Source organism: Acipenser ruthenus, chromosome 15 (genome assembly GCF_902713425.1).
Source record: "Acipenser ruthenus chromosome 15, fAciRut3.2 maternal haplotype, whole genome shotgun sequence".
Taxonomy (NCBI): Eukaryota; Metazoa; Chordata; class Actinopteri; order Acipenseriformes; family Acipenseridae; genus Acipenser; species Acipenser ruthenus.
In genome coordinates, this window is record NC_081203.1 from 7714295 (window position 1) to 7736230 (window position 21936).

Below are 21936 nucleotides of genomic sequence, written 5' to 3' on the forward strand. Positions count from 1 at the left end.
AACTCAGAATGATTGCAGATATCATAGATTACAGATCTTTACGGCAGGCTAGAACTGAAGAGTAGCCACTGAACTCATCGACACATCATCTTATCACAGCTGGACACAGTGATTCAAAAGACTGCTACGCTGCTTCAGGATTAAGAAACAAACAGTAAACCTGAAGTCCATTTAAGGTAAAAATAATACAGTCAAAGTATTGGTGTCTTAAATAGATCCAGTTGCTGTCAGCCTGTGCTGGGTTTTTATAGACCAGCTGGGTAACTAGATAAAAAAAAAAAGTGTGTTCCAATTCCAAACTGCTGGCTGGTCCTCAGCTCACTCTGAGAAACCACTGGAGTGGATACAAGTGCTTCTGAGAGTGTGACCCGGTATATACTGCATGTAGGGCTGAGTCAGCTTCAGGGGCTAGCAGCCAGGACAATCATGGGGGGCCCCATTAGAATAAGTTAGGTTATAAATACACAGTAGTAAAAAATAAATGTAAAGCAAAAATTCATAATGGTAACGAATATGTCACCTTAAAGTGGCATGGTCTAGTTCATGTTTAATTTTACAACAATTGCAAATAACAAATTGTATTTTTACCCTTTTAACAGGTACCTAACAATAATTAGGTCTACTGATCTCTTTAGTTTGCATTCTGATTTTAGGTGAAAGTCTTTTTCCAAGCAGAGTAGCAGTGGAAGTCATCCAATGTGCGGGTGGGAGGAGGGAGTGGCCCATGCTTTAGCCCCTGCCCAGGGATAGCTAGGAACACAGCTGTCTAAAAATACAGTAAGTGTTCTGAAAGACTTTGTTCTAAATGATATGAAAGTCCAATCAGTCTAATGTTCTAATCCAGAGTATAAAGACAGCTGATAACTAAAAAATACACTTGCCTCAGAATGACGTGCTTGCCTTTTTTCTGTCCCATGAGATTCTGACTCGCTCTAAAGCAGCACAACGCTCTTTTGGCCCAGATGGTCTTCCATAGAGATCAAAATGCATGCAAGCATAATCTGGTTAGTTTACTTTTTGCTGTCTAAAACTTTTAAATAGATGCTCAAGAGCTGCTGTGATGTTTTTGAAACTGTTGCACAACTTCTGGTGAGGTCGATAAATGAGTATTTTGTAATTTCTAGCGAATATGAACATCTGATTTTTGTATCCGAATACATGTCAAAAAATATTTGTTTGAATATTTGGATATTTGTCCCAGCACTAATTTATAGTGTGTATTTATATTGTGTGTATACAAATTATTAATGCATACTGAATTTGGAGGTCAGATGATACTATATTGTTAACATTATGATCTTTGGTATGCTTATATTATTACAGAATAATGTAATTTCGGGGCTGTAATTATAAATATTTGCAATACCAGATTGTAAATAGCAAATAAAGGAAATAAATGAAATTGTATTATTAGTAATATATAGGATGATTCATGAACATGTGTACTGTATGACTGTCTGGTGCTCAGTTATTTGAGGTCAGTCAGTATTGTGTCTGCCTACAAACGGTAACAATCTCTTTAAAATACCAGGCTCAAGCTGCCAATGACTACCTACCCATTTGACAGTGATCATCAGCACAGCTGTCCCAATTGGCCCCGAATAGACACCGTACCCCCAGCGATCCTGATAGATGCGCACACCGGCAGTGAGAACACCAAACATCGTGAGGGTGGACCTTTTTGGTTCGTCAAAGTCTCCTAGAGCTTTAAAAACAACAGAATAACCAGTGGAATACGTACAGCAAAGAGTACAGCTATTTACAGATCTACTAGTATAATAATATAAGGAATAATGTACACCCAGCTGTGGATAATAAGGCTGTAATTCTATTCTATAAATATATGATTAATCAATGTCACCAGAAACCCACGATATAATTACAGTCTTATATGTACAGTTTTGGTGTATATTTTTTGTTATAATACCTGGTGACATAACAGAAATTGGAGAACTAGCAATGTTTATTTTGATTAATTGAAGAAATGTTGAGAATAACATTGGAAAACAGAATTTAAACGAAAGTTTATTTTTTAACAATTCAACAATTAAACGTTTTTATTTTATTAAACATTTTTGGGCAGGGGGAGGGTAACTACATGTATTATTGCTAAGAATGGGAGTAGAACATTTGCTTGGCTTGTTTGGAGGGTGGAGTTGGATAGTTTCCTCTGCTTTCCGAGGGCAGTCAGTTGAAACTGCTTGACATCGGAGTGCAAGTGGCTGAGGTCATTTCTTACTAGATTTATATTGCTTATTGTTTTTTTGTTGAGTTCTTGCTTTATTCCGCTCTTCCACAAATAGAAGTTTTACAATCAACCTTATTATACCCAGGAAATCTTATTATACACGGGTCTCGCGCCACCTCCATGTGTACTAAGACTTAATAATAATAATAATAATAATAATAATAATAATAATAATAATAATAATAATAATAATAAATAATAACAATAATATACACTGTTTTTTTTATCTCAAACATTTTAATCCTCTCGTTCTTAATAATTTAATAACCAGCTTACTAATTTAAAAGCCGCCTAATTAATTCAGATGAGTTTGTTTTTAGTGCTGTCCTGCAGTATTGCAGCCTCTCCCTAAAAGTGCTGATCATGTATATTGTAGGCATACAGAAGCTGCTTAATCAGTGCCTGCTTATTAAGAAAAGTTGGTGGTGCATTCTCTGTAGAGTTTAACATAATAAAAAATAAAACCAATTAATTGGCATTAGTTAAACTTAATTATACATCATTTTAACTGCAACTGCAGCTATTGAAATTAACATCAAGTCATACCTTACATACCTTGAACATATCTTCCACTTCTTAGTTGATTATGAACAGGGGCTTATATTCAGTGTGACAGTCCTTCTACAGTACACTTCACATAGAAAAAGCATTGCAAAGTATAATAAAGCATAGTGGAAGCATACTGAAGTATAGGTAAGCATTGTAAAGCCCCGAGAGGTGCGGTCAAGCATTTAAAAAACCCTGGGAAACCATATAGTATATGAAACCATATACTGTATAACCGTTTAATAAGCATGGATAAACTGGAAAATGACTGTACAAATTTACACTGATAACCCTTTAAAAGGGAATTACTCCTGCTAGACTGATTGGCCTGGGGGGGGGGACCTTATTGCAGCACACTTGACCTTTTCTTTTTGCGGCTGCTAGTTGCTTATCCAATATTAAACCTACTGTACTTACCTATAAGAGTGACCCACATTGAGATAGCTGTCCCATAGACGCTGAAGTACTCCAAAATCTCATATCTCATAAAGCACAATATGGACAATCCAGGGCCATCACATGCATGGTAAATCTGAAAGAAAAAAATAGCATGGTGTTAAAAAAACAAAAACAATCAGCTTGTAAGAATGTACTAACACACACACACACACACACACACACACACACACACACACACACACACACACACACACACACACACACGTATATATATGTGTATATATCTATCTATCTATCTATCTATCTATCTATATATATATATATATATATATATATATATATATATATATATATATATATATATATATATATATATATAGTGACAACCTGCCCTTTACAGAACACTCCCACACTTTCATAAGGTTGGATTGGTGTGACAGGGCACCTGTGTGTATTGTATGTTTTTGGATTATTATTATTATTATTATTTGAATGTATGGTTTAGTGTGTAAAAACACGTTGTTTTATTGTTATTATTGTTTGACAGCCTGGATGGGGTTAAAATGCCCCATCCAGATAAAATTGTGAGAATGCGTGGTCATCAGGGAGTGATTATTGATAAACTGGCTGTTGGCCACGCATATGAGAAACCCTTTGCCAAATGTAAAAACCCACAGCTTGGACTGAACAGTGTTGGTGTGTTCAGAGGTGGAACTGGAGGCATGAGTAGAAGAGAAATCTAACGTGAAAGCTAAAGTAAACGATTGCTACACGTGCTGGGTATAAACTAGAACCATACTTGTTTGTTTGTTCCGTGTCTGTTTTGCCTGTTTTGTTTTGTAAAGTGTTTCTGTTTTATTTAAACCTTTTATTTATAATTAAACGTGTGCATCACCTCTTTCATACCCTGCAGTACTGACTATCTGTGTCCACTCTCTTCTGGGTCTGACACCACCCACAAAGCTACCCGTGACACTTGTTCATTTAGGAAAGGCTTCAATACATTCTTTTATGCTGCTGTTGCTAGACTGGGATATTATTAGGAGCATTACAGTAACAGTTTTGTGATGTGGACACCTGTGCCCTTGGACCTTCAAAACACATTTCACTCAGACCACCACAGCTGCCAGATAGAAGAGACTTATTTAAACACGAGCTTCACACAATCATTTCTGAAAACAACTCCTCCCACAATGAATTAAACTTGTATTATTAATGAAAAAACTGAAATCCAGAATTGCCAAATTAAAGTCAATTATTTTTAAACTGAGCATGAAAATACAAATGATATAATTTAGGACAATGTTAATATGTTAAAGCTAAGAAAAGCTTAAAGCAAATCTCATGTCCTCAGAGATTTTGTAACATGTTTTACAGAAGGAATCATTCAGGGTTTACCCATTCGCACAGCATGCTTTTTAATGTATCAGCAAAGAAAGAAGTGAATTAAAAACAGTACACAGGCTATTTAAATATGAAAACAATACTGGGGATCCTATTGCAGTTGGATGCATGTTCCAGTTCACAGGACCCCTTATTAACAGCCTGCAGAGTGGGTGTGTTTTAAAAACCTTTTTCTTCACCTTGGTCTTAATAAAATCGACATAAGTAAACGCTAACAGACAGCTTCCCTAAATGTAAGCTGCTCAGCTGCTGAGTAAGAGGACACATTTTATATTATTCAGTTATAATAAACCTGGGTTCTTTGTCAGCCAAATAGCCACGACACTTGGGTTTTGGGAGCCATTCGTTATTGGAATAATATCGATACTAATACTAATAAAAATATAAATAATGCAAATTCCTTTGATAATAATGCTGTGTTGCATGTCATATTCGGACAGATAATACCTGAGGATTTCTGGTGGATAGTATTTTGAGAGCGAGGATCTCTGGTCTCTAGGGCACCTGGCTAATGCTCAAGGTCATCAGCAGAGTTTGATGCTCTTAACCCATTAAGTACCAAATAACATTTTCTTTGAACAAGTCAGAACTCAAGCTGTATTTACGTAATTGGATTTATTACATTTAGATGTAACTTTTGTGGTTAACAACATTAGATTAAGTTATCACAACAATATAGTTAAAGAGAAAATGTAAATAACAGGTAGATGCCAGTTAATAATGTTCTAAAATGTTCAAATGAGGGAAATGGCACTTAAAGGGTACATAAGGACCTTTTTATTTTATTGTGTTACATGTTCCCATGTGCTGCTACAACTGTTTACGTAAGGTGTGTGTATTATTTTAATTTTTAAATTTTTTTTAACGTTTTGACCACTTTTGATGGCTTCACATGTACCCTTGTGGACATCTCAGAACTACATTTCCCATCACCCTCCTGCTCACTGGTAAATCCATCTCAGTTACATATGTGAGCAGGAGGATGATGGGAAATGTAGTTCTGAGAGGTCCATGCGGGTACATGTGAAGCCATCTTGAGGCAGAGAATGCAATTTAAAAGTTTAAAAAAGTGGTCAAAATGTAAATAAATAAATAAATAAATAAAACAATACACACACCTTACGTAAACAGTTGTAGCAACACATGGGAACATGTAACACAATAAAATAAAAAGGTCCTTCTGTACCGTTTAATGGGTTAAATTAAAACACAAATTCAACACAATTTGGCACAATTTTAGAGGGAACGTTTTACTGCCAATTTTAAATGAAAATGACAACAAACAAACAACAACCACAACAGAAAGTGACTTTTCCTTGATTATACATCTACACTGTTCCAAAAATCCCAAGATTTCCATTGTCTGCATATGTGTGATCAAGCAATCAAGTGATCCGACTCTTGTCTTCGACTGCCACTTTCACTTGCCGGGATTCAACATAAGAGTCTCATTTCATTCTCATATCTAATATCCATTTTATTTTCTTTAGCACAGCATTGTCTAACTGAATGGTGAAAGTAAACAGTCAGGATTGCACTTCAACCGTACACACAAGTACAGTCCCACATAGACAGCTTGTTAATGAGCAGTACACACGAGTACAGTCCCACATAGACAGCTTGTTAATGAGCAGTACACACGAGTACAGTCCCACATAGACAGCTTGCTTATGAGCAACTGTACAAAAAGAATGCACAGACCAAGTGTTGCAAACCAGTAACTTAAAATGAAGGAGTGGATAAAGTAATGAAATCTGTTGTGTGCAATGCTCCTCTGCCCCATTGTAATGAGAAAATGCTGTAACACCTTCAGTCCTCTATCTTTGATAATTACAGTAGCGCACAGTACAGTTCTCTGCATTATACAGGTAAAGGTCCTGTGGTGTATTATAATGTTAAAACCTGTCTTATGGTCACCTTAGCTACGCAGTCACAGTAGCAATAGGGTTCACAGTATTTCTAGATATTCCTGGACTGGGAATATTATATTAAAATTGAACAATAATAAAACAATTTGACATTCATTAAGTCATTTGACAAACACTGTCTCATCCATATTAGTACAGACACTGAGGTTTCAGTAATACGTGTATTTGTCCTTACCGCAATGAAGAACATAGTGAAGAAGTACACCATTGCCTCCATGTGAAAGCCCCGTTTGGCTGCCACACTGATCGCCGGCATGAACGCCAGGCTGCTAACAGTGGGCAGCAGCATTTTGGCAATTATCGAACCCATCCTGGGAAAATAGATGAAGCACAATCTTCTCCCAGCTTGTGAACATGCAACTCCAGCGATGGACTGAGCGTGTATGGTGTTGTATATGTGTGTGTTGAGCAGTGCTGGCAAACAGCTGTCCCGAACAGACCTTTAAAATTTAAATGCCTGACACTGAGTCCTTTATATGGTGGGGCATCGGGGCCACAGCAGCTGCTGAAGGGCTGAGCTCAAACACACGCTGGCTGCAGCCACAGCAGTCCATTCCTGAGTCCCTTTAAATTCAAGACATCCCTCTGAATCAAGGACAGTTCAGGGGTATTTGGGAAAAAGCCAGTAAAGTACAGCATGCCCTTCCACACTGGAGAAAGGTGAAAAAGTCAGCACCCTTACCAAAATGTAACTCTAAATGTACTGCTTAGTAACATCTTCACTCGGGGTAGAACGACTGCTAATGAGTGAGGTAAAAAATAGTCCAACAGGTCGACTAGTCGCCTCTTTAAACACACGGTATTTCATGACTGCTGCTCTATTTGTGAATCTACTGTTTTGAAACACTTTGCTGTTTGTGCTCTAAATTTTAGAACAGCTTGGATTTTTTAAAAACTATTTATTAATGTTCTAAAATGTCATTTATATGTTAATGGATTGCAACCACAACTACACTTCCGTACACAATGACGCTTCACAATGACTTCACAATCGCATGACGTGCGATTAGTCGACTACTAGTTTCTGAGATTGGCTGTCACTTTTCTATTCGATTAGATGTCAAGTCAACCATTCGGTGCTACCACTAATCTGTACCACCACTAATCCAAGTACTACTGCAGAAGGTAAAAAGTAGTCAAATTAAACTGTACATTGTAAGTGCTGTTTTAGAGCTGTAAAAGCCATTCAAGACACAAAACATTTACCCAAAGTTGGGAAACATTATTGAAATTTTAATACACACACCAGGGTATTATACAACCTCATCATAACCTCCTGTGATTTGTACTCTACATTTTTGGCTATATAGCCGTGCATTGGGTTTACCTTTTTGTTTACTTCCCTGCACTGTGTGGTAACTGACAGCAATGAGTCCAGTCAAAACCAAGGCCTTTCTCTTGGTGGGCCTGTAAACATGTGATAGTAAAGCTTTAAGGGTAGATTGTGCTGACTTTCATACACCCATTTCTGGAAATGTAAAATCAAACAGGGCACAGACGTGGGTTGAAAATCAGGTCAATGGGTCAAATTTACAAAGCCTTCGACAATGAACAAAATCTGAACCGCAGCTTTTTTAAAACCCTGAACCACGGGAGGCCCGTTTGTCTCAAAGCATTCTGGTATTTTGTCCAGACTATTACTTTGTAGGAATGGCATTATGAAGCTGTGTGCTGTGATGTGGGTGTGGACAGGAGTGCAGCCTACTCCAGACTGCCCAGCTGTCCCACCTGTCGCTCCCCCTTCCTCCTTTACAGTGAGCCTGCTGGAACACAATGTACCCTCTGTGCAGACCCTCTCACCCTGGGGGTGGGGTCAGCCTCTGTAACCAGACCCTGCTGGGGACCAGGACTGCCTTCACTAATACACAGACTCACAGGTTCCACAGTTCCACCCGCAACACTGCTTTTTTGCTGGTGATTCTGAGAAGTGGTCAATTCCAACCCTTTCTCATGCCCTCTGACCACATGGTATCTTCTTAGTGTCACTTCTGCCAGGTGTTTGATTTGTGGGCAATGTTAATTGAAATGAATCTAGCAATGTTGCAAAGAGACAACTTTGGGCTTTTAGGGTCTAACAGAGGTGGTGTTTTTAGATGATTGAGAATGTGATCAAATGTGAACATGGAGAATGAAAGTGTTGCGTGGAAATACTATCTCCTGTTCTTTAGATACAGTGGCTCTGAAATTATTCAGACAGTTATTTTAAAAATCAAGGGTGTAAAACATCAGAGTTGTCTAAACTAATGTATTCTTGTTGTTTTTAATCAATTTGGATCAATTTCAGCGATTTTTTAAAATCCTGAAGTTTAAAGCACCCTTGTGGCCTTATACAGTAGCTTTTGAAGCACATCTGACCACCAAGTTCTACTGGTACACCAGAGTGTAACCATGAACCTGTCCCTAGCCTCTAGGTGTGAGAAATACATCAGTGAGAAACACTGCATGGAATAATGTGGAATTTCTAACATTAGGGGTAGAGGGGTGCAGTGGGACTGTTAATGGTTATACTCTGGTGTAGCAGATGTATGTGGTAATTATACACGATTCTGAAAGCTATAATGAAGCCACAGGGGTGCTTCAAACTTTTTAGGATGTGATGAACTAAACAGAAAATGTCTAGACGAAGAATGAATAATACATTAGTTAAGATAACTCCTGAGTTTCAAACCCATACCTCTCTAAGTGTACCCACAGTAAAATTGTATTAGGTTCAACAGTGGAATACAGTCCCTTCTCAACATTGTATTGATTCAACTGAAATGTGTCTTAAAAATAGACTCGGGCTCCTGGAGAAGCTAACCCGGTAAAGGTGTGGTCATGTGGTGTGCAGAGTGAGTCACACAGTCAGGGGAATGCAAGTTGAAGTTCTGGCTGTGCGAAGTTGCTGATCTTCGCTGGGGATTCCACAGGGACTGTCAACTTGCCTCTAGGCCTGTTTCTCCTGTGCTACAGCGGACTCTACTGCCCAGGTGAGCAGTGAGCTCAAAGCGAACGCTTGCAGGGCTAGTATTTGTCCTCCAGAGGCAAGTAGCTCATAAACATCCGCTCTCGAGCTTGTTTGGACATCCTAAATTGAGGTAAGAATAGGGAGTTTCAAAGCACGTGATTATCAGGCTGACTGGATTTCAATAGGAAAGATGCCAGCTGACCTAGAGAAATAGTTAAACATATTAACATGCATAAACGAGACAGCAGCAATGATTGCTTTTGTTGGAGGATGTATTATTCATAACCTTGGTCTTGATAGATTCAGTGCAATAAGCTTTCATGAGACCAGACTGAAATGTGGGTAGGATGGAATGGTATTTTAGTGATCTAAGTGTAACACGGTGGCCCACGTCACTTTATTTAGGCACGTTTGATTTTGACTTTGTAGTATATTCACGTTTTGATTTGTCACATTTGATTTACTGTTAGTTAGTTTGTTTTATTTTAACACTTTTATAAAGCACGTTTAATTTTGGCACATTACTTCTTGTAGATTTGCACAGATCTCACTGGCATGTTGATGCTCTCCTGTTCTCAGCCCCCATAGGTGCTAATTGAATAATTTGAAGAAGCTGAGCACCTGGTATAAAAGTTCCTGATTTCATCCGTTCGAGAGATTGGATTTTGTCGTTGTGATGTGAACCTGGGTTTGTCTGGAGTGGAGGTTGGACGCACAGCAGCAGGAGCAGAGAAGGAATTCGACTTGTTTGTGTTTGGCGGTGGGTTGGGGAGAAAAATGAAAGAAACAGCCGCGGACATTTAGAGCAAGGCTCCTGCTGTGCTTCCTGTCGCCCTCCATGTCTGTGTATGTTTTTAACTGTTTTAGAAATGAGTATTTTAAAGGCATTGTGGTTTTAGAGGAGTGCTGGAGACAGGGAGCTTTTAAAGTATTGGTTTTTATTGTTGTTTTTAGTAAGCCCCGTCTCCGTGATTGTATTGAGCAGCACTGCACTTTGTTTTTTAATTATAATTAACCATGCATTGTTTTTATTGAACAGTGCAAAGCCCATGCCGTGACTGTGCATTCTAGACTTGTCCTATTTGTTAAATATAGCTAATCACCTGTATTTAATAAAACAATGTTAATTGCCCTGCATATTGTTGTGATCTTAGTTTATTTCTTTCTGGTATTCTGTCTGACTGATCCCACCCTGATCGAAAAAAACGAGTGCCCCTCCCGGGTGCTACATGGCTGGGCAACCAGCCAATAATTTGCCAAAGAGATTTGAATCTTATGATTGTTTTTTTTTAAATATAGGTGTAACAGCTGTTTTTAGTACTAATGGTACAATTCCAGTCCAAGGGAGCAGTTAATGGTGTGAACAATGCTCTCTCATAACCTTTTGGAACCGGATTATTAATGGGGTTTCATAGCCTACATGTAGAAATAAGCAGCATTCTCCATTTCTAATTCAATAAAATTGAAGCCACAGAGATGTAGTTTATTATCACATGAAGAAGCAAAACAAAAATGGGAAAACCACACAGACCAACACCCAAGAGAGCAGCCAGTTAAAACCAGAACTCTGAACCATTCTGAATCATTGTAACTATTTCATTGAGCTTTTTGTTCTCCACAAGATTGCATTTTTATATCTTAACTTTTCAAAAGAAGTTTTTGGTTTTGACCCACGAGGTCTTTGCTTGTTTTGTGCTCACTCAGCCTGCCCTGACAGTGCTTTAGTACCCATTCTCGCTGGGACCTGAATGAATTGGCTTGCAGAGGAACAGGAGTGCAATTATGGCAACAGCGTGCTCATGGAGAATGGTGTTCAGAAAAGGGCTTGTGGCAGCGAGAACACAGATTAGAGACAAGCAAACCAGGCTGGAGGTAGGTCTTGGGTGGGCATGAATTTGGGCACTTTAATGTTTAGAATTAGGTGTAAAACTGCTCTAAGGACAATAAAGATTCAAGGGCACCTTTTCACAAAAGATCAGGGGTGTTAATTCATTGGGATCTTTTAAAAACCAGCAAGGAAAAGGGATCAATCAGCCATTAGGAACCGGGTGAGGATTGATGAGCCAAGTCTTGTTTGGAACTTTTCTTTTGTTCACATGCCAATCCCTATACTGGTCATTAAACTCTGTCCTGGATACATTCTCCAAACCTTGGCAAATGATTCAAACAACTTTCCAGTTCCTCTAGCTCTGTGGAGGTGGGCATCCCTAAACACCAGATGATGCATCTCAGTGGAGCTATCCCGCAAACCTGCACAAGAAGGAGATTCCAGCTCCATCATTGGGTGATATTGGTCAGGGAATAACACTATATAGTAAGTCTCCTTTCTCCTTGTGTATGGGGGCTTAGAGACACTTGCTCATAATTCAAAGTCTACTGGTATAGCACTTAAGCTTCATGTCCTAGGGCCTACCCAGGATTAGAGTGCTCCTCCCATCAAGATCCATAGCTAAGAGAGTGTGTTATTTGTGTTCCAACATATAGTGAGTGCCAGTGAAATGGCAAAATAGGGGAGCCATGAGCATGCCACCTTATAAAGGGCCATCCCAGAACCAGTCATCACTGTATTCCCACTATACATCAATGTGATACAATATACAGCCCTGATACCGAAAGCCACCAGGCTGCAGCAGCGGAAAACTATCACTAAGCACATCTTTAAAAGTTGTGAATTTAGAGATCATGAAAGGTGAAGGACTGTAGCACGGTCTCAGATCAAGCACAATTCCAGCAGGTGCAATAGGAGCTCCCCCTTGTAGTTCTGTGAATTCACTTGTGGCCTGAACTGGTTTCGAACTTCAGAAAATGAGAGGCATGAGGACTGGTAGAATTGGAATTGGTCAATTACTGCATTAGTTCAGTCTTATCCCTGTAATACAGGCTTTATTTCTGTATTTGATTTTTTATTATTATGGAAACCAGACATTTGTGGTCCCCAGGGCAAACATTGGATCAGGGGATATGAACTGCAGGGGCTTGGAGATGGGTTTTTAAGGCTGGGAAATAGAGATGCAGTGTTTTGGAAAATAGATTTGAGAGGTGAGATTAGGGATGTGAAGCAGGAGGTCTGCTTTGGGAGTGGGGAGCAGGGGAGCTGAGTGGCTGACTGGGTTTTCATTGGGAAACTGCACTTCCTCCCTGTCTGTCTGTGAGCTCTACTCAGAGCCGGAGAGCTTGGCTGGAAAAGTCACAAGGGCTCTGTGCGACTCCAAGGAATCAGCAGCCTGAGCCTTGGCACTGGGACTGTGTTTTTATAGGCGTTCCTGTGCCTTCTGCCACTTTCTTTCCTGCCTGCTATTTTAGGAGAAAGGGATGCAGGATTGCACCTTGCACTCTAACAGCTTGCTGGGCAAAAACAAAGAAGTCAGCTCCCAAATAAGCCTCTTCCAAGCCTTGCTTTTCTTCTAAACCAACAGTCTGCTGTGTAGGTAAGTGAGTAAATATCTGTTTCTGTCTGTTAAACTTTTAATCAAAATAAGGTATATTTTCAGCACAAGTAAACTTTTCTGTTTATGAAACACACAGATAGACACTCTAAAACCCTGGAGTGGATTAGCAGTGGACAGGAAAGTGGAGGTGAAACTGGTGTTTAAATACACTGCTGCTGGTTTAGGAGCTAAGGCTAGCAGTTGAAATATAAAGTTTTTACATTACATTTTACATCTGTATTTTAGAAATGTTGTATCTTATTAACCTGTGGTGGCAATATCAGGTTTATAGGTGATTCACCAAGGAATCAAATTTTAGTTATGAAAAATGTGTTTATTTAAATTTTATTAACAACATTATTAACATTTACATAAGCAGTGTTTTTTTATTTTTGAATACTATAATCTTACAGCACCAATACATTAAAAATCTATCTTTTTTTAAAGAAAAATCTGTATTTGCAGTATTTGTTTCAAAGTTGGCCAGTATGTTAAGTACAGATCTCTCTCCCCAAATCTCCTGTTGCTGTTGTAAGGGGCCATTAGAACCAGCAGGGGGTGCTACTCCCATTTGTAGCAATGCTGTTGTCTCCTGTTGAAAATTGTACAACCTGTAGTTACCTGGTAGCCTAAGCAGATTGTAGAAATGTAAAACTGTAACTTGGTGGCATTATATGGTACAGAGCATCTTCACTATCATTTCCCCAACAAAAAGTCGTCACATGAAGAAACTCTGAAAGAGCTTACACCAAATCGTCATTAGCATGATTCTGAAAGGAAGAAAAAAACAATAACAATTCTGAATCAAATAATAAACAACGTAAGACTTACAGCCCCTAAATTAAACTCTGTTTTGGTATATTTATTGGGTGCATTTTTTCTTTATATTAAATTGGAGTCGTTGGTTTGACAGCAACACTTGCCTCTACAAATCAGTCTGGCAATTCATATCAAGCAAGCCTGATGAACATTTTGTAAAGAGAGGCAACCAGTCTGGGCTTTAGAGCATTTATAGTCACTGGAGACAAACACAGTAGAGAAGGCACTTCAACTCAATCAAATGCAGGGACTACAAAGCTATTCAATTGCCATCAGCAACGTTTCTGAACATTTCTTTTCACAAGCAGATACTCAGCTGAGTGTGAACTATACTGATCCAGGGAGGTCATGCCAGGACATTAAGAGGGAGACTGTAGGATGTTAAACTGCTGATTTTAAATGATCTTTGTCTGCAAAGGAAAAATGTTAATCATTTCCCCTGTGATTGGTAATGTACTTAGAGAGAAAGATGCCACTCTTATGAAACGTAGCACATGTAGTGTACTACAGTATAATACTACCAGCAAACTGTTAATATAATTTAGCACACAATTTTGAACAAACTGGTGCCTGGATCCTCAGTAGCTCAACTAGTAAAGGCACGTGGAGTGTAGGGTTAGTCATGCAATCGGGAGCCTGCTGGTTCAAATCCCGGATGTGGTGAGTGGCTGATCTTGGCTAGAGAGGAAAATTGGCTGGGTTTGGTTACATCACTGTGATGGCATACAAGACCAGACTGAGACTAGTCAGACTAAGCCTTGCCTCCAGGATCCAGTAGCTTGGCAACATGATTAGGTTTGTAGGGTGAAAAAGACAAACCAATTGGGAGTTTCATATATGGGGAGAAAATCTAAATTGTACAAGATTTAACCTAAATTATACCCTTGATTACCCTTTGTAAGGTTATAACTGACAAAGACTGGGCTTTTTCCCAAGCGAGTGACTTAACTATTGGACAAAAGGATAAGATCAATTTGATCCTGTAGTTATGTCACTTATTATTGTTTCATCTCACCAGCAGGGGTCAGCAGTATCTGTAAGTATCTGTGTCATCATCAAACAGGAACTGTTACCATGACAGCTAAAGGAGTGGGTTACATGTTTAAGTAATTGCTGCAAATTCATATGATAGGTAAAAGATCGGAATAGTTTCGATATGAGTTTTCAATTAACATATCAAATAAACAGTAGCACATGAATAGACATGTAATTACATTGTAATAACTGTAATTACCAATGGTTCCTGCTCTTAGTAACTAAACTTACATGGGCATTTCCATGGTATTATACACTTATTCCACCAGTAGTTACCATGTCATAGCAGAAATCATTGGTAGTTACCTAGTTATTATCATGCAATTACATAGTCATATATGCCCTGTAATATGAAATACTACCATATAAACATTTCAACTAAAAGTCTTACATTTCACCATCATAACATGAAAGACATTGACAGAGTCTTATTTTTTAGTACTACTGTACATTCTTCCATAGTTTATCCTTCCATAGTTTATGTGCGCTTGGCTTGATCAGAAAGCTTGCTAACAGTCAAGGTTGTTCACATTTCTCCAGAATGTCCTCTCTTTCTTGCCACTGCATCACTGTGTGATTCAAATAAACTACAGTTATGAGTAGGATGTTACACAAATACACTTCTAAAGTTATTTTTGTCATTCAGAATTATTAAACACTCAGTAGTGCTGGATTTAGAAATAGTAAAAGAAACGTAATAAATTCAATGATAAACATTTTGACTAGAGGCCTTTTTGAATGTCTTCAAATTTGCATACACTTAATGTTAACTTTGGGTGTTCGGAGGGCGTGAACCAGGGCTTTGCTATTTCCTAATTTCACCTGTCTATCATTGACTCCCTATTTAAACCCAGTCACAGCTCAACTCGTTCTCTTCCATTAGCTTTTTTGCATACACTGCAAACAGTTCTCTGTGCAAAAAAATACCAGGAAACCTCCCTGCCAGATTTTCCTCAAAATATCTCATTCATTTCTCTATCTTGTTGATTTCTCCGATGGAAGCTCAATACCTTCTATTTCTAATGCAGACTTCTACCCAGCCACCAGGCCTGCTGCCCCGGCACTATGGAGATCAAAACGCTCCTGAGCAGCTATTTTATAAGGATTGGCCACTCGCCAAACTCTTAAAAACCCTGCACGACAACAATATCAACATCCCAGCTGGAAGTGAGCGGATGGCGTTGTTCAATAATAATTGTACCTTTATATCTGCTACACCCATGTTGCCTTCTTCTCACAAGCGCACTTCTGCAAACATGTTCGCCCAGAGTCCCAGGACAGAATGCAGCAGCCCCTCCTCTCCAATCATAATCATGACCTCCTCTACAGTACAGCAGCGCAGCAACCAGGAGACACACCCGAACAGCTCATCCTTCAGCTTCATAACAATATTTTCAAGGACATGAAGTCCCTCATTCACCCCATCACCATTACAATTGCTTCAATTAATACATGGCTCAACGATATGGACAAACGGGTTGCTTCTCTATTATTTCAAGCCCAGTATTCGCCACTCCAATCATAACCACCATCTCTTCGGGTTCAGCACTTCTGGTCCCCACAGCTGACGTTCCGACCTACAACCGGGCATCAGCCACACTCAATGGTCCACAGCAAGCACCTGTAGTCAGAAATCAAGTCCAGCGACCACATATGGTTTCTACTTTTGATATTTGTGCAACATTGAGGGCTAGATTCTCAAAGCTATTTTCCAAGTTCATTTCATTTTATTTTTCTGAAAGGGAACAACTTTAAACAACTGTCAAGTTTAATTTTTGGAAACAGGCTTCACAGTGCTATTTTACTGGACTTTCCCATCCTGTACACTTCCAGTTTTCACTGCTACTGAACTAAAGATATTTTCATAATTTCAATTTTATCCCGGCAAAGCCGAATTTTTCACTTGCCGCCCCGCCCCTTCTCGCTCAGCAGCACCAGCAAGGCCTTGTCAGCAATAAACACTCATTTAGATGGCATAGACAATCGCTCCAGCACCATTGCAGTTCCTCCTTCAGCCTCTCATGTGCCAATCTCTGCCCCCTCTTTCATTACATCTTCTATATCAGCTGCTCCATTGCTCGCCCCAGCATTCCCGAGTACAACCTGGTAAAGCATCTGCTTCAGGCTCCCAATCAGCAGCCACCTCCCGACGTCACGCCCTCTCCCCGTTAATCCAAAGGCAAGTAATAGAAGATAGTCAAGTTCCACACAGGCTCTGCACCGCCCCGCGGTCACAGACACACATACGCTCTGCACCGCCCAGCGGTCACAGACACACATACGCTCTGCACCGCCCAGCGGTCACAGACACACATACGCTCTGCACCGCCCCGCGGTCACAGACACACATACGCTCTGCACCGCCCCGCGGTCACAGACACACATACGCTCTGCACCGCCCCGCGGTCACAGACACACATACGCTCTGCACCGCCCCGCGGTCTCAGACACACATACGCTCTGCACCGCCCCGCGGTCACAGACACACATACGCTCTGCACCGCCCCGCGGTCACAGACACACATACGCTCTGCACCGCCCCGCGGTCACAGACACACATACGCTCTGCACCGCCCCGCGGTCACAGACACACATACGCTCTGCACTGCCCCGCGGTCACAGACATACATACGCTCTGCACCACCCCGCGGTCACAGACACACATACGCTCTGCACTGCCCCGCGGTCACAGACACACATACGCTCTGCACCGCCCAGCGGTCACAGACACACATACGCTCTGCACCGCCCCGCGGTCACAGACACACATACGCTCTGCACCGCCCCGCGGTCACAGACACACATACGCTCTGCACCGCCCCGCGGTCACAGACACACATACGCTCTGCACCGCCCCGCGGTCACAGACACACATACGCTCTGCACTGCCCCGCGGTCACAGACACACATACGCTCTGCACCGCCCCACGGTCACAGACACACATACGCTCTGCACCGCCCCGCGGTCACAGACACACATACGCTCTGCACTGCCCCGCGGTCACAGACACACATACGCTCTGCACCTACTTTAAAAGCCTCTCCCTCAGTCCCATTCATATGCACAGATCTTAGTTCTGCTTTCATATCGAGCCTTCTCCCTCTCGCCTCAACTACAAAAAACCTGGATTCTCATGTAAAAATATCTTCAGAAGCAAGAAAAGACACCAGAATGTGGCACACCTTGCTGCAACACTGGAACAATCAACGACTGAAGTTCCAGCAGCTCATCTTCAATTGTTTGGATATCAGTTTCCCACAATTTCATCATCCAAGCTCACCATCTTCCAAGCATCTACAATAATACAGCCATCCCAGCAGTACGTCTGACTCTCCGAGGAATCACCAAGAACCCCCTGCATCTCCTTCCAGACTTCCTATAATTGCTCCAAAAGCATTATTACCAGACACTGGTTCACTTCCGACCTTTCCGCTCACCAGAGCAGGTCTTTCTCCCCAATTCCACACCACACACTCCTTTAGGATTGGCACAGCCTCTTTAGCAGCCAGAGCCCACATCAGCCATCACTCGACCAAGACCCTGGGGCATTGGAACTCTTCAGCAGTCAACGCCTACATCTGATCGCTGCCATCCAATATCACTGCAGCACATCAGTCTATAGGACCACCAGAGGTTTTCCTCCAAACCTCCTAGAGGTTTTTTTCCTCTCCGACGAGCAGATGGCCATCACATAGCTAGTTCCCTTAACCATTTAATTGTTTACTTATTTTGTTTGTCATTGTTTGTCTCTTCTTGCTTTTATGTTATACATTGGCACGTAGTCTTTATTTGTCTTCACAGGTGCGGGTTTAGCGGGGAGCCGGTAGCCCATCTTTTTGGGGGGATAGTGATTCTCACTTCCCCGACCTAGAGTTCCCATAACTCCACAGGTTCTTCGTGCGGTCAGAAGGGACCACCGGCCACACTCTTCTTTCACAGCTCATGTGCTTTATCTTGCCTCATGAAAGAAGGTTCTTGTCTTACTTCCTTCTGTATCCTACTGGGACTTGGCCCTCATACTCTTAGTGCTCAAGTCCCGTAACTAACAATTATTTGTGTTCTTTTTTTTCTTTTTTTTTAAAATAAATTTAGTCGTTGCCAATTATTTTTATTATTTTCTCCCAATTTGGAATCAGCAATTATTTTATTATGCTCAGCTCACCACTACCACCCCTGCACTGACTTGGGAGGGCGAAGACGAACACACGCTGTCCTCCAAAGCGTGTGCCATCAGCCGACTGCTTTTTTTTCACACTGCGGACTCACCATGCAGCCACCTAAGAGCTACAGCGTCAGAGGACAACGCAGCTCTCGGGCAGCTTACAGGCAAGCCCGCAGGCGCCTGGCCAGACTACAGGGGTCGCTGGTGCGCGGTGAGCCGAGGACACCCTGGCCGACCTAACCCTCCCTCCCCCCGGGCGGCGCGTGGCCAATTGAGCGCCGCCCCCTGGAAGCTCCTGTCCTCAGTCAGCAAAGAAATAGCCTGGACTTGAACTCGCGACGTCCAGACTATAGTGCGCATCCTGCACTCCACGTGGAGCGCCTTTACTGGATGTGCCACTCGGTAGCCCCAATTGTGTTCTTTCAGATTCTCTTTTCTTCCTTACGTCAAGGCTTCGTATGAGCAGTTCAGTCCTCTGAGGGTCGAACCCGGTCGGTAACTGGGACCCAGTCACGAGACAATGGCTATAATGATTTCCAGAGAAGTCAGAGGACTTTGTGTTTTCAGGGGCTCGGAGGCCGATAGAGCCAGCCTCGACTCCATAGGGAAGGCTCTCTCGATTGGAGCCCGGCCCCTCCTTTTCTCTCTCTCTCCTATGCTCTAGAGCCCGAGCCTCGAATCCTAAGTTGCAAAAGACTCCCTTCCTCTCGCATCCCTGATTCCCACCACGTGAATTTCAAATATTACAAAAGAACCTGTATGGGATGTCCCTGAGTGGCTTACCTGGTAAAAGCACAGTTGAGTGATGAGCAAGTTTGTGTCCTGGCTGTATTGATCTTTGCTGGGGATTCCAGAGAGAGCTCTGCTCTGGTGCTCCTTCGGGTTACGGAGGCAGAACAGGCTGGGACTGTTTCTCCTCATCACGCTATAGCGGTCAGGCTCCTGTGAGCTCAAGTGCTCACCTGTAGGGCTTGTCTGTCCTCCAGAGGCCAATAGCTCACTGACATCTGCTCTTGCGTTCCTGGGTGCAAAGAGGCAATAGGCTTGGTCCTGGGATTGTAGGATGCCCACTGACTTTCAGTTCTCCTGAGCTGTTGGTTGTGGGAAATTGCTGTGGTGAGAAAATGGAATTGGGCATACATCAAGTTAGCCAACTTGAGACGTTACTAAACTGGGTACAGTAAAACCTGTCTGTAAGGTCCCTTGTCTAAGTGGCGAGCTGCTTTTACCAGCCAACAGGAAACACCAAAACATAGTTTTACTTTTGAATGTTTTTAAATGGTAGGAAAAAAAGTTCATGTGTCAAGCTATGAAGCACATTTTCTTACTTTCAAAAATCTGGAAACGTATTATGTGTACTAAGTTTTTAATTATAATCTTTGATATTTTAAAAATGGAAATGTATGGAATTTCACAAAAAAAATCAAGTATACTTATACAGGTAATATCACTTGGCTTTTACTAGGTGTTTAGTGGGCAATGACCATTGTAGAGGATGATGAACAATGTTGTCTGGGGATTATTTCTTAAAAGTAAAACAGCAGCCTGTAACAATCACCTAACACCAGAAACTACACACCACCTACGTCATAGAGATAACCATGCCTACCTCCAACTTTTTATTTTGAAGTATAGCCGTTTTTAGGCTCCTTGCCTCTTTTTCATTGTCCAAGACAGCTCATAATTCTGTTAAATGCGTAGCAAGAGTTGATAAATGATGTTGAGAACACAGTGCAGTACAAAGCTGAAGCCAGGATCTCAGGAAGATTAAACTACAGTTAGCTGGCTCTAACGGATGATAGATGGAAGATGGAAGATATAATGATAACTGGACAGCATTTCAATTAATTTGATACAAACAAATCACCATGCAGTTGGGGCATTGCTAAAACCAACAGCTGAATGAAAACATCTGATTCACAAGTGGCATAGCTTTCCAAAACAAGCATGTCAGTAACACACCTCCCCTACACAGCTTTAAATTCAAAATTGCAGGATGAAGAAAAAGTTGATGACCATGACATTATAAACAGAATTACCAAGTGTCATGGCAATTTCATGAGTGATTATCATTACATGCAGATGGACGGATGTACAAACAGGCAGACATCCCCCATCCCTTTATGCTAAATAATGTTAATATTGAGTTTCATGACAATTGGATACATGGCTTTCCAGATATATGGAGACGTCTGTAAAGTGTGACTTACTATATCCCCTTGCAGGTTAAGTGCAAAGCTACATACAGTATGCAAAGCTACATACAGAAGTGATAAAGAGTGTGTTTGCATTATACAACCTTCTGTTGTCCCACTAGAGTCAATGGTGCACAAGTACAGCAGGCTCCTGGACAGGTGCCCAATGTTTTTCTGTTACCTGCATATGTAATTTTGTAAGTTCCAGGAGACATTTCTACTAAACTAAAAGGGTGTTTGACAAGCATGGCAACTGTGCCTGTTTCATTACCTCATCATTATGAAGTATATACATTTGTATTCAAATTGTCAGGTGATCCAAGCCTCACAGTCTTTTCTATGAACATAAGAACATAAGAAAGTTTACAGACAAGAACTAATATGTCAAACGTAACATATCAAAATATACTTCTATTTTAACACTCCACTGTATCGAGCCGTTTGAACTGCTTGGTTTGTGTAACTGTAGTATTTAATCTTTGAAAGAAATACTTTTTTCAAGGACCAGAGTTTCTTTGCAGATAAGCTACTAACACGACTGACCAGACCAGACAGGTATTACTGCTTAAAAGAACCAGAAAGCCCTAGTTAAACTTAAAATCAAATCGTTTATTATTTTTTTTTATTTTTTTTTAATTTAGTAGTCGCCGATTGTTTTTTTTTTTATCATTTTCCTCCCAATTTAGAATAACCAATTATTTTTAGGCTCAGCTCACCGCTACCACCCCCGCGCTGACTTGGGAGGGGAGAAGATGAACACACACTGTCCTCCGAAACGTGTGCCGTCAGCCGACCGCTTCTTTTCACACTGCAGACCAACTATG

General features: G+C 41.0%; 2 protein-coding genes across 5 annotated transcripts in view; one reads left to right on the plus strand and one right to left on the minus strand.

The window, feature by feature from the left end:
• LOC117421824 (protein myomaker) overlaps nt 1–21936 on the minus strand; it is a 31590-nt gene that overhangs the window by 3954 nt on the left and 5700 nt on the right. For 3 of the 4 annotated variants that reach the window (XR_009307351.1, XM_034036220.3, XM_034036222.3), the window contains exons 1-3: nt 6701–6952; nt 3212–3326; nt 1557–1705 (exon numbers count right to left, since the gene is read on the minus strand). Coding sequence is in view for 3 of the 4 variants with exons in the window: in XM_034036220.3 (XP_033892111.3) it covers nt 1557–1705; nt 3212–3326; nt 6701–6835 (399 nt within the window). In the remaining variant the exon portion in view is untranslated. Of the gene's footprint in view, nt 1–1556; nt 1706–3211; nt 3327–6700; nt 6953–21936 lie in introns of those variants that run through there. The other variant, XM_058987103.1, reaches the window with a different exon arrangement.
• The window catches only part of LOC117421823 (ADAMTS-like protein 2), a 68576-nt gene continuing 59264 nt past the window's right edge, over nt 12625–21936 (plus strand). Inside the window, exon 1 of the mRNA XM_034036217.3 lies at nt 12625–12900. The gene's annotated coding sequence lies outside the window, so the exon portion shown is untranslated. The remainder of the gene's footprint in view (nt 12901–21936) is intronic.